This window comes from Galendromus occidentalis, unplaced genomic scaffold, assembly GCF_000255335.2.
Source record: "Galendromus occidentalis unplaced genomic scaffold, Mocc_1.1 scf7180000075417, whole genome shotgun sequence".
Lineage (NCBI taxonomy): Eukaryota > Metazoa > Arthropoda > Arachnida > Mesostigmata > Phytoseiidae > Galendromus > Galendromus occidentalis.
The window spans coordinates 24,677-42,045 of NW_003803407.1; the positions used below are offsets into that span (position 1 = coordinate 24,677).

At 52.9% G+C, this 17,369-nt stretch overlaps 1 protein-coding gene across 1 annotated transcript; it reads right to left on the reverse strand.

The window, feature by feature from the left end:
• Positions 1 to 13,445: 13,445 nt before the first annotated feature.
• Positions 13,446 to 17,369, reverse strand: LOC100902190 (angiomotin). The gene is made up of 7 exons (XM_018642058.1): positions 17,287 to 17,369; positions 16,363 to 16,712; positions 15,791 to 16,005; positions 15,416 to 15,644; positions 14,596 to 15,289; positions 14,412 to 14,496; positions 13,446 to 13,745 (listed from the first exon to the last, which is right to left on the reverse strand). The coding sequence occupies exons 2-7, from the start codon at positions 16,709 to 16,711 to the stop codon at positions 13,560 to 13,562; spliced, it is 1,758 nt and encodes a 585-aa protein (XP_018497574.1). The 5' UTR covers position 16,712; positions 17,287 to 17,369; the 3' UTR covers positions 13,446 to 13,559.

A 17,369-nucleotide genomic window follows, 5' to 3' on the forward strand; every position in this document is an offset into this window, starting at 1 on the left:
TGTGTATCGACTCGAGTCTTGAAGTATGTCTCCGTCGAGCGTTCCTCCATCGAATCTGTCTCGAGCGATGCTCCAGATCGGAACTCGCCGATGCTCTCGTTTACCCACACGAGAGGGTCGTCGCCGTCTGCCCGCACGCTTCCAATGCTGGGAGTTCATCGCCTGGCCACGGATCAGTCAGTTCGCTGGCAACACTGGAGGCAACAGAAGCGACAGCGACCTAACGATAGCCAACCTACATCCAGAGAGCTGGAGCGGAACAGCCTACTAAATTTACCGTCTGTGGGTTCCCAGAGAGTAACAAGTAGCTTCATCGAGTCGATTCCGCTCGCTCGGCGTTACAGCCGCTTGTTGTTCCCCTTCCCCCGAGTTTGAATCTTAAGCCCGAGCAAAAGAGTCTGCATCAAGCTTATTGATCGGAATCGTGATCAATTGCCGTGCGTTCAGAGCCTTCCGGGAACTGAAATTCGCCGGATATTTTCCTTCTTTTTTCCCCCGCGTGGAAGCCGATTTAGGGTTTACGTACACATGTATGTACAATCCGCAATTACCTAATCCTTCCGAATCAATTTCTTGTCTAATCCTATCCGAGACCCTGGATTTCTGTTTTTTCTGAGCACTCCCTCATCATCCGAAGCGAGGTGCCGAGAGCTCAAGTTGCCGGTCTATTCTCGGATAGGTCGGTGGAGCCCTCGCCGACGTCGGCCGAAGCTACGGTTTTTCTCGCGAAATTCGAGCGAGTAATTTTCCTTGAGCGAATTCAGACAGAGCCACATCGACAAGGCAGGCAGATACCTAGATACCTGATGGTAAAATAATTCCGCGGGAAATAATTACTGATCCACGATAGGGACTGTCTTCCGTGTTCCCTCTGACGAGTGAGTCATCAAGCTCTCGCAGGCTCGAGGGTCTCTGGAAAATTCCGAATGGCCGCGAACAAAAGGCGCAAAGCTCTCTCCGGCCTTTGGATCGGAGCCAGGTCCTTGGGCGGTCGAGCGTATTGAAAATAATACGAAAGGGTCTGTCGTCGTCTTCGTACTCACATTGTGATAAGGTGATCACTAGCTCACGGCGATGTATGAACCGATGAGGCTCAGTTGAAATAAGATGCGCTAAATCGATTTTGAATTTCTCCTCGGAGAAATTCTCTCTGACTCGCTTGATTGGCTGACTGGTCCACTTGTCGGAAGTGGCCTGACGCTCTTAAGCGGATCGTCGATGTTTCGAAGCGGTGGCGGCGGTGTTGTTGTGGCTGTTGTAAAATTCCAGCTCGAATTCTGTCTCTCTCGTCCGAACTACTTGTGATTGAATCGCGGCCCTAAGTGTTCGATTGTTGCTATGGTTGTTGCTGCTGCTGCTGCAATAGTAGTAGTTGTTGTTGTTGCTTTCGTCGTTGTAGTACCAGCAGCTCTTCCCGTTTGACGAGCTCGAGCTCTAGCTCCGCTTGGCTCTCGTCGTATTGGTCGTGGATGATGCCATCGTGGTCTTCGTTCCTGTCGTCGTAGTTTCTTCGGAAGCCCCCAACTCGTTAGAATAGCGGTAAGCTAAAGGGGACACACGTCAACGAACATCAACCGAAGGCAGCTGGAGTTGCGTGCTGTGACTCGAATCGAGTTTGCGACGGCTCCTATTGTTTCTGTTCCTATGTGATGATGCTTATATACGGACGCGGGTCAGTCAACTTGGCCAACCGCCCCCGACAGCAAATCGTGCCGCTATCCTGTCGTTAGCGCACACGTCGCCAGCTCTAAATGGAATTCCGTTACGAAGAGCATCGTTGCGAAGTGTGGATTGCTCTCGCTGCTGCGCGTGCCTCAGCTATTTTTGAATTTGGGACGACGAGTTGGGAAGTCCTTCGTTTTCCCCGACGACCTTTAGCTTTTCCTCCTCTCCGTCCCTTTTGTCCACACGGAGTCGAACGGCGTCTCGCTTTCTCGCTTCCCCGGGAATTTCTACTTTCCGGTCCGTTCTCGATCAACAAGCAACAGTTTCAGGGCAAAGTTCCATTGACCTGAGGAATCGGACTGACTCCGGCGCGAGAGACCACCATAACTTCCGCCGTCGCCGCCACAGCACCGACGACGACGACGTCGACGACAACAACGTCAACAGTAGTAAAAACTGCGTGGGAGACGAAGAAATAAACAGTCAGCCGATCGCGGATTGGGTGGTCGGCGATCGGGATTCGGGAACAAAGTTTTCCATCATCGTCGCCGTCTTACTGAGTGAAGGTGTCCCAAGCGGCGGCGTCGTCGTCATCGAGCTCTCGCTCAGAAAGTCATGCGTGGCGGCAGCGCTCACACCCGAGAAGTAATCCGACGGCAAGCAACTCGCTCCTTTTTTTTCCGGAATAGCGGCAAACGACGTCGCACGGGCTTCGGTCGGGAGCCCTCGCGGGCGTCGACGACACCGATAGATCTCCGCACCAGTATCCTCAGTTGTTTTGGTTGTTTCACCTCACACAACAATTTCACACCCAGCGTATCCGATCACATCCGAACCACTGACTCCACGGCTCGCTGAACGAACAATGCTGCTGCTGCAGTTGTCGTCGCTCCTGGACGGGATGTTGTTCCTCGATCTCGGAACGCGTTATTCACTCGGTTCGTGGGGATTTGCTCAATCTTGGACACGCAGAGCACAAGCTGAGATGCGGCACGGAGCACTTCTGATCGGTCGTTGTCGTCGAGATAGTTTGGAACCGTCAGGTGTTGTTGGTTACGCTGCTGCTTTTGCTGACTTCCTGCTGCTGGTACTTCGGTGTATTTGTGGCGAAGATCTCCGCATGTGTATATTTCGCTACTCCTACAGCAACGACAACAACAAGCGTCGGCACAGGCACTCGTTTGGTTCGGTTGGCTTCTCACTAGTGGACTACATCGACCAGGCTGCGTCCGACGGCCGAGCTGCCCAGAACGGTTGAGCGCACAAACGGACGAACGAATCGACGACCGAACGGGCGGGAGGGAACCAATGGATGAACGAACGAACGAATGAATGAATGTACACAACTGTGAGTGCTCGTCAAAGGCCAAACAAAGATAGTGCAAGATGGTATTCGGAGCTATGGAGAGCAGGGAAGGCCTCTCTGCTCCATGAACAGAACATCCGCCTGCCTGCCGACCTGCCTGCTTACTTGCTTGCTCGCTGCCTGGCGGGCTTGCGTTCGCCTGCCCTCGGGTCCTCTCCTGGAGCCCTCCTCCTTGGTAAGAGCCCTACCGAGCGCTCCGTAGAGGGAGCCACCGAACGTTGGAACGACGTCGACGACGACGACGACGACTACCAGCAATATACCACGTTCGAACAAAACACAACTGAGTGCGCCCGCCCGCTCGCTCGTCCGCCCGCTCGTCTGGGAACGGAAGCGTCTGAACACTGACCAAGTCCGGGTCTGACAGGGAGTTTCATCCGAAAACGAGCTCGAGACGATATTGAATATATATACGACCGGAGGCCGATGCATCCGAATTTCGTAGACGTCGAAACGAGCTCCTCGTCGTCGGCGGAGCAAGCGGGCTGACCTTGAAACTATTTCAGAGAATCCGAGAATTCCCGTCGGAAGTTGCCGCGAAAACCGCGGTGGGGCGGCGCGCGCGTTTTCCGTCGCTTGTCGGCAACGCTCACAGCGGGAATAGGCGTGAGATTCCCGCTGTTCTCACTCTGCAGTGAAAGCAGGAATAAGCACTCTCTGTCAGATCAGGCTAACTTTCTGCGACAGGGCCGCTTGCTCCGGCATGGAACAACGGCGAACGTGGCCGCCACATCTTTCGGCGTCTGGAGAGAGTGATCCGAAGTCTACGGTCCAGAATAAATTCGCTTTCATTAGCGGTCGCAAACGATTATGAAGGCCTCTCAAGCCTGCGTTCACTCTCTACCCGGCGGGTGCAACGTCTACAAAATCTGTTCCCAACGCCTTTAAACGCGTTTAAATGAGCTCAGCCTGTTCCGTGACGGAAATAACCTCGGGCTATATTTCATCTCCGGGGCAAGCGGGGACCCTCGCACTGTTCTGACGCAGAACGTATTGTGTGCGCCAAAGCGATCGGGGCCTTGCGACTTTGCCTCCCGCGGGTCTTGTTTGCCATACGTGCGCGCAATGAAGCTGCCAGGTGAGCTGTCATCTGATTGTGAGCCGCCGCCGCCGCCGCCTGCTCGGCCGATGATCGATCAAGGCAAGCGGACTCCGTCGTCATCTACATGAACTTCGGCGAGGCGTCGCACGTCGCTGCCCGGTCGGCCAATCAATCGGAGGGAATAAGCCGGAGCGATAAGAATGGGAATCTCTGGTGCAGACGGACGGACGAACGGGCGGACGAGCAAGTGAGCGTCTTGGTGAATCGCCCGTGGGTTTGTTTGCCGCCGCGACCGTCTACACGCGTGGGAAGCCCTTAGCCTTTGCTATCATTCTATTCCGGGCTTCATCGCCGCTTCAGCGTCGTGCTCTCTATAAATAATCTCGGTCGGACTGGCAACGGCTCGCTCGACCGCTTGTAGGATCTTGGCTTCCTCGGAGGTGATGTTGGCGGAGGCCGTTGGTCGTGGCGGTCGCTACGGACGACGCCTACAGGGGAAGCGACGACGCGATACCCACTGCTGTCGCTGTCTTACCCTTTAATGCATGTTCCCCGATCAGCGTATGAGTTCAGTGTGGGCCGACCGCATCGGCCCGACTCCGAAGACTTCTGCCTCGAGAACACGGCTTCCGACAGGTCCCCGCCTTCGGTAGACGTGTGAACAGGATCGCTCCTCGGTCCGCGCCTCGAGCCAGGGTCTCTTCGACCCATTCCACTTCGGCGTCGCTAGTAGCTCCCACGTCTTGTTGTTGTTCCTCTCTGGTCAAGATCGATGGCGGGTGAGGTTTGGGTTGCTAATTCGCAGAAATTGCGAACGCGGCTGACGAAGTTATTTCCCCCATTTTGACTTCTAATTTCAAGGAAGCTTCCTCGTGCTCTCTGCTAAGAGATGACAAGAAATTGATTCTCCGATTCGGCTCCCTCGGCTCCTATCCGTTTGCGGCGAGGAACTCCTCCCGCGTGGGCTCCCTGTGTATCGACGCCGGAAATAGACGGAGTTCCGGCGGCAGCATCAGCTGGACGCTCCATCTCCTTTCCGCTTAGCTAGAGAAATTCATCAGAAACCATTCGAGCATCCGTGTTTGGGGAGACTTTTGGAGACTCGCGTCTCAACATGCTGCTTCTCTCTCTCCCACCCTCGCGCGCATTAGGCCACATAATTAGACGACTCGAGCTCGGCACCATAAGGCAATTCCTGTCTTAGGTCCGTGGGCCCATCTGAGCCTCGTTGCAGCACAGTGCAATCTTCGCGGTATATGTATACATTATTCTACCGTAGGTGTATACTCACAAATTCGTCTGTATGAAAGCCTTCCCGTCGCTCTCGTATTCGAGTAAATAAAGTGCAGATCCCCAAGCATGATGCTCCCGCATGAGTTTGTGGAGATATGATAGAAGACAGACCCTGCGATCGGGAGAATCAACGGGGGAAAATAAATGTAGGGGTCGAGGGTTGATAGGGAACAAAATGAGTGAGTGGATTAGTTGGATGTTCGTGCGGTACGGGAAAGACTCCTATACCGGTAAGATGACGTCAGACCCGGAGTCAAGCAGCGAATGACGAACATTTGATGGATTCTCCCCGCTACTCCGATATGTACAGCGGATCAGACCGACGGTAATACCTGACCGGATCATGAATACACAATAATTGAATTCCCCCAACATCGGCCCCAAATAACATATCCGAGACTACCCCACATCGTGTTCGAAGTCCAGTATGAACGGTGAGGGTTGCTCGAACGTAAGAGCCCGCTCGGTTGACTCGTCCCTCGATGTCGATGGGAACGCAAAAACTGCAATGAAACAGCCGCGTGAGCATCGACCGCAGATCCGTCCAGCTGCGTCCGGTAATCCCACGACCGAACTCACCCGTCCAACCCCGATGGATTGCTTGTCGGCAGATTCGAACATTGTTTAATACGCGACGGCGATTCCGTTAGAGCTCACGGTCGGCTCCGGAGGATGGGACGAGTGCTATCGGAAACTCGTTCGATGAAGGCTAGGCAAGAGCGACATTTCGAAAAGCCCCGAGTCCGGCGGGCTCTGATTTGGAGCTCCTCGGAGAAGCCAGTCGTTTAGTGAGGGGGGTCGGCTCGTTATACCGCCCCAGCTCCATCCGTGACGATCTCTCTTAAGAAAAATTCGTCATGAGATAGGTGTTCCGATGGGCCCCCTGGCGAGATGAATACCGCGACCGCATTCCCACGAGGAGTAGGAGCTCCTGGCAATATTTCTATATACGATGGTCGTACCAACATCCATAGGTGTCCGACAAATTTTATTTAGACAATGTATCACCCAATGAATCTCATCAGAGAGAAACGCCGCTTGTCACGACGTTATTTACCGGCGGAATTAACGGGATTCCGCCCTGCGTTTCTCGGCTCGTTTCCTGCGCCTACCCCTCAATCGTGTTTTGGAATGAAGTCTGATGGTTTAGTGAGAATATTTCTAGGTGCCCCGGTCCCCCTGACTGAGAGGAAATCCGAACAGACAGCGTCTGCTTTCCTTCAAAGGAGCAAGTGAGCCTGCCTTCCTTTTTTTCTCCCTTCGTTTCCCCCATTTTTTTTCCGCCGCGCGCCGTCGGCCTCCCCCTATTTGAACGATGCCTGCACGGATGGGGAGAAGACTTCATTCCCGTATATTTTTGTATAAGAGATAGTGTCGGCATCGTCCTTTGCATAGCCAAAGAGGGAGATGAAGATGATAGACCGGCTCAGCCAGGAATCGACCAAGCACCTAGAGCCCGCATGAGCGAATGAAGGCGCTGGTGTCGGTCATATTTCTCTCGTGTGACTTCCAGACGAGCGAACCACCTGACGGCCCGAAAAACTTCTCTGGTCCGCCTCACGTGTCTGAGGATTGCATTCGGAAAAGGAGCGGAGATGCTCGGAGTTCAAGCCCGAAAGCAAAGTCACCAAGATATACAGCCTTCCATGGAGCCGACTGTGCGTATTCGAACTGCCCCTTGCGAGCAGTTCCTCGGCTTATTCATCCACCGTCGATAAAGACATTATTTGCTTCGCTCCACCTGAATCGTTCGTCCTGACCATTCTCATAAAACTTGAATGCGGCATGATTCATCGATGAGAAATTATTACTATGGCTCCCTTTGGAGCTCTACTTCAATCGGGATGAGGGAATGATGGGCTGTTGCCGTTCCTTATTCGTTCGTCTCCTGTTCTTTTTCCTCGTGCAGGAGCTATCGATCGATCCGACGCCATGCGCCGTCTCGCTCGAAGACAGCGCCGGCTGAATGGATGACCAGATTGGCCGACGGTCGCGTGAGTACCGTCGCATTCGTCTTCCCGAATATATGTATGTACACGTGCAACAACCTCTGGTAAGCCTCAGCGCCACCGAATGCGTTGACGGCGCGGCATGGAGGAGCAGCGCTCGCTACATGGGCTGTGGGGATAAATCTTGATTAGCGCGGATTCAAAGGCTGGGCCGAGCGCTTCCCCGACGCCAAGGCCACGAGGAAGTTGTACCGCTCATCTTCTCGCCCGGAAATAGCGTATAACATTAGGGAGACTATTCTGGGGAAACGAGATTCAGCTCCGCTCCCCTCTGGCGATGCTTCTGGGTCAGGTCGAGGAAACGATGCCGTTCTCCTAACCGCTGTCCCGCATATTATCCAGGCCCTCCTGTTCCCGTCCTTGGATCCGTCCCAGAGAGGGAACGCGCTCTCTGGAAAATAATACCAAGTAGATGTAGCCTCCATGTTCTCTTCGCCGATAAAGTTGGTTTCGTTGCCGCCGCTTTCTCTCTCCGCCGCATCGTTCGATCCTCCCGATTCCAGTGATCGCTTCCATGTTCCTCTCATCGCTCGTGGAAGTCGCCGTCGTCTGAGCTCCGCTCACTCGGCTAACATATTCTCGCGCAGGTTTTCCTGGGGGACCGGCGCGAACCGATGTTCCCGCAATTCGCCGCAGCTCCCTGAGAATGTATTGCTCTGTTAACTGTCTGGAACAAAGATGTTCCGGTTTGGGTTTGATGGATGATCTTGATATTTCCGAGGGTGAAGGCCCGTGAGGCTTGTGGGCCCAAGTTTCCCCCTAATCGTGTTTGTCGAGAGATCGCAGACAAGTGCTGGGTGCGGCGCCGCGAGGGCGGCCGCAGGAAGTCGCGACGCCGCGCCGTCTCCGCGGGATCAATCGCTATCCGAGACGGGTCCCATTTCGTGCAGGGCTTGAACAGAGAGAAACTCCCGAAAGCGGTTCTCTATTAACTGAAGCGGGTCAGTATCGTCAATTACGGACTGAAGTGAGAGAACATCCCATGCCGTCCGATCCCAGGCTATCACGCGCCCTCGCAGTGGAGCAGGGGAAACTGACTCCATATTCGCCAAAAGCCACGGCAGACTCGTAACGTCTTCCATCAGGTATTCTAAATGATTTACGATGAGCTCTCGGCCTTAAATGACGGGGGACTGAGGAATTGCTCTAAACGCTCGACGAAGATCTTGTTCTTCGGGTCGTACGCCGACCTGGATTCCTGTTTCATTTTGAGTCATCTCGGACACTTAGACCGCCACGCATGAAGCTGCAAAGGAACGGGTCTTGAATCCCAGAGAGTGAAAAGGAGACGCGCTACCGAGGCAACAGGCAGCGGAGAATTTCATTTCAGGACCGACACCCGCAGTGAAGGAGCACTGCAGGACGAACGCGAGATCTGTGTGAGGCTTCGTGTCCCTCGGCTGGCTGAACGCCGACCGGCCGGCCCCCCGGCGAACAGCCCAACGACCAGTGAAACTTGGAGGCAGTGCGGTGAAGTTTGTGTGCCGTCGTCCGGTGTATGAATAAATATGGAAATATCCGTGTACGATCACAACACGGTCCATGGCGGGAGAATCGCTTCTCGAACAAATCCACACCGTTTGATCTCCATCCGAAAGGCTGTTTACTGATCCGTGAGGACCTCAGCTCCGCGAAGGGGAGCTTTCCAGCATTTTTCTCCCGCAGATTGGAAAGGGATTCCGCAAGGCCGGCTCCGAGAGTCACACTAGCCGCTAGAAACTAGCCCCTCGCGATGCTCCCACGTCCTCAGCCCACTGGCATAGGAAGCTCTAATTCACATCGGAATGTTTAAGTTTCTCACAACTTCCGCGACGTTACCATGGCACCCGTCAGAGAGGGGAACGCTCGATTTTCGTGTGAGAATTCGACAGGAATTCCGGAATTCCTTCGACGACAAGAGAACGGGTAGATGTCGAAGATACAGAGCTCTGACCGAACATTTCCTGTTTTAGCAGCATTGACGAAGTCGGAGCTGGCGGTTGTAGCACGCGGAAGGTCTTTCTCCTGGTTCCGAGACAAAGCGACCCGAAACAGCATTTCATGGGGATCCTCTAAGTGAGATTTTGCACGTACCTACTTTCATGGGAAGATCGGTCGTGGAGAATCGCAATGAAAACGCGAAATCTTCTCAGTTGGTCGCAATTTCTCGATCCCCGAAATTCGAGAGATTGAATTATCCCCAAAGCCGAGGAGGGTCCTTGGGTGAGGGGCTGGTTTCACGAACATTCGTGAGGAGGGCGCGCGCTTTCCGAGGTCGATCAGCTTCCTCGAGAAAACTCCAGGGAGTAGTGAATGAGGATATCCACGAGGATTTCGCGCGGTTTCCTCATTCCGTTGAATAATCTTAACAATGAGTTCCCGCGACATGTCAGACGATTCGTTATACATACATATCTTGCCGAACTATATCGATATTCATGCTCAGCTCTCGCAATTGGCGTTCTAACCTCCAATGTTTGGGTGCCATGTGGTCGTTGCGGGCTTCCCGTTAGGTTCCGAGAGACTTCTCTCATGATAACGGCAGCGTACGTGCATGAACACAGGCGGAATAGCAGGAATGGAGGGAGGGTGTTTTCAGGAACGAACTCAAAACAAGTTCGCGAAGTCTCAGGGGACCCGGAGCTATCCAGAGACTGTGCTCAGAGGATGCGAGTGGATTCCATAAGCAAACCAAATGAGATTCAGACGAGGATCCCCCCTCTCGTGTTCTGGCGAGGCTGGCGTGTAGCAGCACCGCAACTGCTCGTGAATTTTTCCTTCGATTAGACGGATGCTAATGCGCGGGTGCGCGTATGCGCGAGTTCATCTCACGCATGAGAATGCCCTGGCGGATCGCATCGGCGGTGGACCAGGAGCCAAGCGTTTTGCGCAGAAAATCTGAATTGGTTCAGAAAATTTGCCGAAAATACTGGTCTCCGATGTCCGTACCGCGCCAGCACCGTGGGCCGCTTTTTGATGTTCATTCCTAGGGAGCTGACAGTGCGAAGACGAAATCCGAGATATCGATGCTCTGCCGAGCAAAAAAAACAGCAACAGGGTGTACCTCGAGATGGGGAGCAGCGCCGCGCTCTCCCACGTCCGATTTCTGCAAGCCGATGTCGACAGACGCAGCGACGATAAGGACGGAACGACGGGAATGTTTTCTGAGGAGTAGCCTCGACTGAGACCGACTACGCTCGAGATTTCCCCTCCATTCCGTGAGCAACTTTGCTCGAGAGAATGGTGCTGTGATCCGCGCCAATCCTCAAAGTTTCGATTCCGGGTCCGATCCCGGGTTCTTGATGCTGGAAATCCAATTGATGCCGCGCCGCTGCATTCCGGCGGATACGGCATGCCCTCGACCCAATGAGAGACTGAGGACTGATGTGAGGTTATGGCTTTAGGCCTCTAGAAATTAGAGTCTGGGTCATCTGTTGGCACCGGTATGATCGAGCTCTGAACCCGAAACACTCCCATCAAGCTCTCCTTGTCCCGGAAAGAGCAGACGATGGATCCTGTTGTTACGGAGTCTGGCCGGTAAACAAAAGTATTAAAATTGTTGCGGTCATTAGCGTGACAGTTTTGTGTGTTATGACCGTCGCCGCTTGCGGTGAGTGAATGGACTTGTCCTGGAACTGGTGCTCGTGCGTTGATATGAGCGAATCATTACCGCGTTGCTCGTTATTCCGTTCGCTCACAGGTGCCCCATCGTATTCTGGCCTCGACGGGCTCTTGCAAAGTTGATAAAGCTTCCTGCGCCTCGCAACGGTACGATGCCTCTCTCTGAGCGAGCATTCCAGCGTCACATAGAGCATTTTTTAACAATGCGGAGAAGACAGTCGCTCCTCAATCCCAGGACGAGGTTCAGCGGAAAATGTGGGGAATTACGTTCATCAAGATTTGATCGCTTTGCACCTTTCTTCATCAGATGGCTCCCTTGTCGGAGCCGAATGGGGTAAAAATGGATCTCTCCGCGACCATCTTCCGGAAGTCGGATGAAAATCCCCTCGCAGCATATTGACAGCGCGCTAAGGTGTTTGCTTCAATACTCCTCGAGCCGCTGTCCACTGCCGCATCCCTCCCTCTCCGCTAGCTCCGTGGCTGGCTGGCTTTCTCCCGTCATCCACTCGACGGAGGATCAATACACTGCACTACTCACACAGTCAGTGACGCCGTTCAATAAGTTCGCCACTGTTATATTGTTCACACGTCGAGACTGGAACCTTCCGCATGGTCTTTGCTCGACTCGATCCGATTCGTTCTTCGATGCTTCCGGTGGCCAGATTCACAATCCTTGCATTTTTCGGTTTCACCCAGAAGAAGGATCCTGAGAGTGAGAATCGCTCGAGGGAGTTCTCCGGGGGGCTAGCTCATTTCCCCGTACACCTTTCCTTCCGAAATTTCAGCGATCTGGGATGAGGTTACATGGTGGCTCCGTATCGAGATGCCGAAAGGACTGCGGCTTCCCTCCAAGGGCAGGAGTGACCAGGAAAGTTTGTCATGGCTAAAAGCTTCCGGAGATTTCTTCAGTCCCCCATTTCCCGAATGAAGACAACAACTTCGGTATTGCCGAGTGACTATGTGTATGGATCAACCAGCTCCCCCGTGCTCTTCGCAGGCCCTGGTGTTGCCGCCTGGAAGAGTGATCGCAGTTCTCAGCGCCGAATCTCGAATCCAATCCCGATCGCTACGAGAATTCTGCTCGATTTTTGCACGGAGTGTACTCGGTCTCGGTTAACTCCTCGCTACGGAAAGGAAAGATGCGAGTACCCACCTCTAAATCTAGCTGATGATCCGAACTCAAGTTTCTACGCCGCCTCATTGCCTTAAGCAACGGGAAGGTCGCTCCCTATCTGAGGTTTCGATGCTTACAAATCGTGGATTCATCCGTTGGTGACTCTGACGGAGCCCCCTTCCGGTAATATTCCCTCGCGAAAGCAATCCCGGATTTATTATCCGCTGACTGAGCGTTTTCGCGGAGATTTTCCGTGTCGCTCCGATTTCCCGTGGGCTCATGCAATCCCTGAGAAATTATTTGTCGGAAGCCAGGCAGCTCAGAGTTTTGCCAAGGGAGTCTGGCGCTTAACATCAAGCTCTCAATGAATCCGCCGAAATCCTTCCTTGTACTTTGTGTATTCTGTGGGAGAGCGGAGAAGAGGCGCTCCTCAATTTCCATGGTGTCCGCAGTGCTCATTAGGAGTATGAGCGGGCAGAGGAGAGAACAGCTGAGCAAACCGCAGGGCTCACGAGAGATGGGAGGATCGTAGAATATCTCATCGGACAATGGGCGAAGACATCCTCTCCTCGCTCCCAACATGCCGGAGGCGCCACTCCTGTCGAGAAAGGATGAACCGTGCTTCCGACAAGCGAGCCAGTCACGCAAAAGCGTTGAATTATTCAAAGCGTCGAAGAAGGAAAAATCATAGATTTTCATATCAAAGCTCCATTTTATTTCAGGGATGCCAGCATCCCGGTCAACTTCGACCCTCGAGTCGGTCACGGATTTTCGTAATTATCAGTCTTTGCGTAGACTTGTGCTTCCGTGAGTGAATTCCTAATCCGGGAGATGCTTCAAGAATTGACTCTTTTAACAATCGATTATTATAGAAACAGCTCAATAAATAGGTTGGCACACCGAATGTGTTTCTCTTGAGAGAAGAATATTCATTCCTAACAGTGATTCATTCCTGTACAACAAGTGGCGATCGACCTCAAGCTACGAGGTCTCTTAAAATAAGTGAACATGAGCCTACTTCAAACTTGCGATCCATTTCGTGTCTATAAAGAAAGCGCAGCCTCATATGCAACGCGTCGCAGGAAGCTGCTGGTTAGAAGCGCTGTGGCACAATTCGAGCTCCGAGCAACAGTCCCGTCGAGCCGCTCAGCGAAGTCGATAATAGCTCGGAGACGAGTCATTTCAGAGATGTTGTCGAAGGTCGTCGTCGGACACTCGTTCGACGAGCTGGCCGCGACTGCAGAAATGAGACTCAAGGAGCGTCAGATCATCATGGTACACATGATCGTTTCCGACAGGCTTGGCTTCCGACGGTGTGCCGGAGTCTCTCAAATATAATCTCACTAAAGATTCCGATTGAACAGAACCTGAACTGAGAAGCAGACGTCGTCCGCGTCCTCGTTCCGTGCTACGGTGTCGCGTTGTCTCACACGGACACCTTGGCCAGCCGACAACAAGTACGGGACTCCCTCAGACACACCATTCCCTGAGCTCCAGTCTATCCTCAGTGTCAGATTCATTGATAGGAGCGGACGTCGTCAGTTTGACGTCCCCGTTCGGAACCGCAGAATTGAGATTTGAGGTCGACTTCGAAACTGAACTCGGTCGCTTCTGAGCGATGTTTTGGATGGTGCGTCCCGTTCCACGGACAGCCGCCTGCAATAGGAAGACACGATCAAGAACTATTCGCCACGAGATCCGCTCGCTTCGCCTGCACGAGATGAGTGCCCCGTTCCCTCCATGCTTCCCGGCTTCTTTCCTCTCCGCTATCTGTCATCGAAGTGGACCCCCACGACTCTCGTCCAAGCCGGACATGACGATCATCCCATAAAAGTCTCACAGGTAGGGCGAGTTAATGTGGGAGGATCACAGCAATCGGCTGAACAGCCCGAGTTAGGAAGTTTCACACGCTCTCAAAGTACCTGAGGAACGTTTTCATCGACCTATGAGCCGTAAAATATGCCATAAAATTGCAGACCAAAAGTGGAGTCGGGAGACCCAACTCAGAAGAAAAACTGAAAACAGAAACGTATTGTTCGTCAACTATGCTCCCTCGGCGCTTTTAAGTTAGCTTTTAAGCGGATGGCGCGGCGAGCAGCCCTCGTCGATGGCATGACGTCAGCTACCGCAAGACCACCGGGAGCCCTTGTATACAGAAATTTTCGAATCACCGTACTACAATTGGTGAATTATTTCCCAAGTCGACTCTCCAGCGGGACTCTTCTTTCCATGACCTTGGAAAGCATTTCCATCTACCCAATTTAGGCATCGTGATTATCACAATCCCGAATTTCAAGAAGAAAACTCCTGGATTCTCCATACCTTGTTAGCTAGCCGTGATCCGAACTCTTTCAATGATTCATCGAGAGCTGCTCGGTCCGGAATCGTTTCATCTTTGCTCCCGGTCCTGGAGAAATAAATGCTTTTTAGACACAGTCGAATACCGTAGCTACACCGGCCCTCCTGATGCGGGACGAACCGAGGAAATTCGGATCTTCGTTCTCACCTTCTGTGGTGCGTTAATGCGACGGAACTGGCAGCTCTGGCGTGAATGGAGCTGCTGTGCTGTAGCACGCGAATCATTGCATCTCTCTCAGCCAGTCTACTCTCCATATCTTTTAGCCGACTTTCGAGTTCTGCACATTTCCGCTGAGCGGCGTGAAGCTCATCCATCTGACGAAGCTTGTCGCTCCTTGCCTGCGTGATCAGGCGTTCGGTCTCCAAGGAGTTCCTCTCAAGAGCGGCGATGCGCGCGTCTTTCGGTACCGAGGCAGCGTCCACCGCCATCTGTCGGAGAGCACTCTCCTCGAGGTACTTCTGTTCAAGACGAGCGACCTCGCCCTCGAGGGCCACAACCTTCTCCTCGTATTCCCGTATGGTTTTGCGGACGTCGTCGCCGTCTCCCGCCTTACGGCCTAGGCTCTGCAAGTCTTTTTCCAGCTCGGACCGCATCTTCTTCTCCATCTCGAGCCGTCTTTCGCTCGCCACTTGCATCTGCTGAATCGCTTTCTGCAGGTAGTGAACCCGTTCGGCGTAGAATTCTTTTTTCCGAATCTCCTCCTCGTGTCGGACGATTTTCGCTTGAGCCTTCGTCAGTGCATGGTCGAGTATTTCGATATGCTTCCGTTGTTCCGCTAGCGTTACGTTCTGAGCTTGAATTTCGATATCTTTCCTCTCCTTCTCACTGATGAGTTCTTTATCTGGAACGTATCACAATGTCTGCGTGAGCTCGTCGGAGTCAAGTCGAGCCACTCCGTCAGCGGCAGCTTCGCCGCTCATTCGATTGATTAATTAATTCCTGAATAATAATTAGTAATCAAACTCACTTTGGCCAAGGAGTTGTGAAATGAGGACATCCCGTTTCGAGAGTTCTTGCTTTAGATCCGTCGTATCGGGCTGCTGCGACCGGGACGCTCTCAGTTTCTGTACCTCCTGTTCTAACTTCGCTCGCAGCAAAAGTTCGAGTTTCTCACGTCGGTCGTTCGCTTTCACAGCGTCGTGATGCGCTTCATTGAGACTTTGCAATTCGAACTCTAACTGTTCCAAGCGGAGGATCTAGAAGCGAATTCCGAACTCACTCTCGGGCTTTACCCCCCAAAAGGGTTTACGATCAACCGTTGAATTCATTGCATATACATCTCCATTCCTCTGGATGGTCTGGAGAAATTCCGACACCGAATATTGTCAGGCAAGCAACGTACCTTTGTGTGGCACATTTCTATCTCAGCTTTCATCGCCTGATTCTCGGAGAGCAGCATGGAGATTATGCGGCTGCCATTGTCCTCCTGCATGAGTCCGACGTTCATCGCCATCCGGGGCGGAGGAACCGGTTCGATTGGGGGCTGCATCGACGCTGGAGATGAAGATGCTGGCGTCGCAGGGTTGCTGGCTTGCGGTTGGGTCTGGATCTCCTTCGCTGCATAAGAGAAAGAAATTTGAGGAACTTGATTCGGATTGGGAGCATCGTTGGGGGTTTCCGGCGGGAGTCGCATGGACTCACTCATGAGTGCCGATATCGTCTCGAGCCCAGTTCCAAGTGTTTCAGAGCTTTATAAGAACATTGCTTTCCACGAAACAAGTGCTCCATCGATAACTCGAATTTGCTTTACGAGCTGATGAGGACCCTGAGCGTCTTCGGACGGTTCAGGGCTAAAGATACTCGCTTCACGGTTTTGGTTCGCTACGTATTTCCTTGTTTACCGAAGGTACGCATCAACGATATAGGAGGGTGTTTTCATGATCACGGTCACAACGGGCGGTGTCAGAAACTTACCGAGATGTTTCAACACAGTGCTCTGATCGAGATAGTGCTTGGGAATTTCCGTTATCTCCTGCACGCCCTGGGTGTTGGTCGGGACGATGGTGAGGTTCGAGTTCACTTCACTGTAAGGAGGCGCGTGCTTCCCATAGAACGGTGACGAATATCCGTCGATGGAGGCGTTGTTCCGAATGACTAGAGTATTGTTGAGCTCATCGGGAATGATCGTTTCCTCGCCTTGCGGCTCCTGACGTTCGCCGTGAGGAACTTGACACTGGTTGTCTAGGTTTTCCTGAGATGTCGGCGCATCCGGATCCGGCTTTATTTTCGGTTCCACCGAAAAGCCCGGGGCCCACGAGGTCATCCTGCAAGAAATCCGAATTCATAATCGTACATCGAACTCGATCCTCCAAGAGGAACTCTGCCGAAACTTGACGGAGGATTTTCGAATTTTGTGACCTAGTCGAACAGATCACCAGAAGTCACAACTACGACGCGCGGCTTCGACTCTCTCCTGATTCGACAGTCCTTGTCCGATGCAGGGACAACAGGGAGAGCACGCTCCTCCACAGAGGATCAATCACCTTGGTCTTGAAATCAGCGACGTTCAAACTCATCAGCACCCACTATGCGGAACTCGTGACGAACCTCAGTCGAGAGCGCTACCACGCTCCCGGATCCGACCAGGACACCGACACAGAAACCGCGAGAAATAGAACGTCCGCACGGCGAAAATGTTTCAACACAGCCGCAGTACTTCGCTGTGTAGCCCAGCGGAGTTCAGAAAGAAATGACTACTCGTGTCACACTCGGAACACTACAAGGAATTTCGAGCGGCAACACGTAGTGACGACGAGTGGTGAGCCTCTAGCTAGCTAAGAAATTCCTCGAATATTTTCCATGAAGCTCGGCAATGCGGCAGAATAAAATCAGACTCACGTTGGACTGTACGAAACTTTGACCAGTACGAACTCGTCCACGACGTTTCGACCGCTTTGTCACACTTTTTCCGAGGGGCCAAA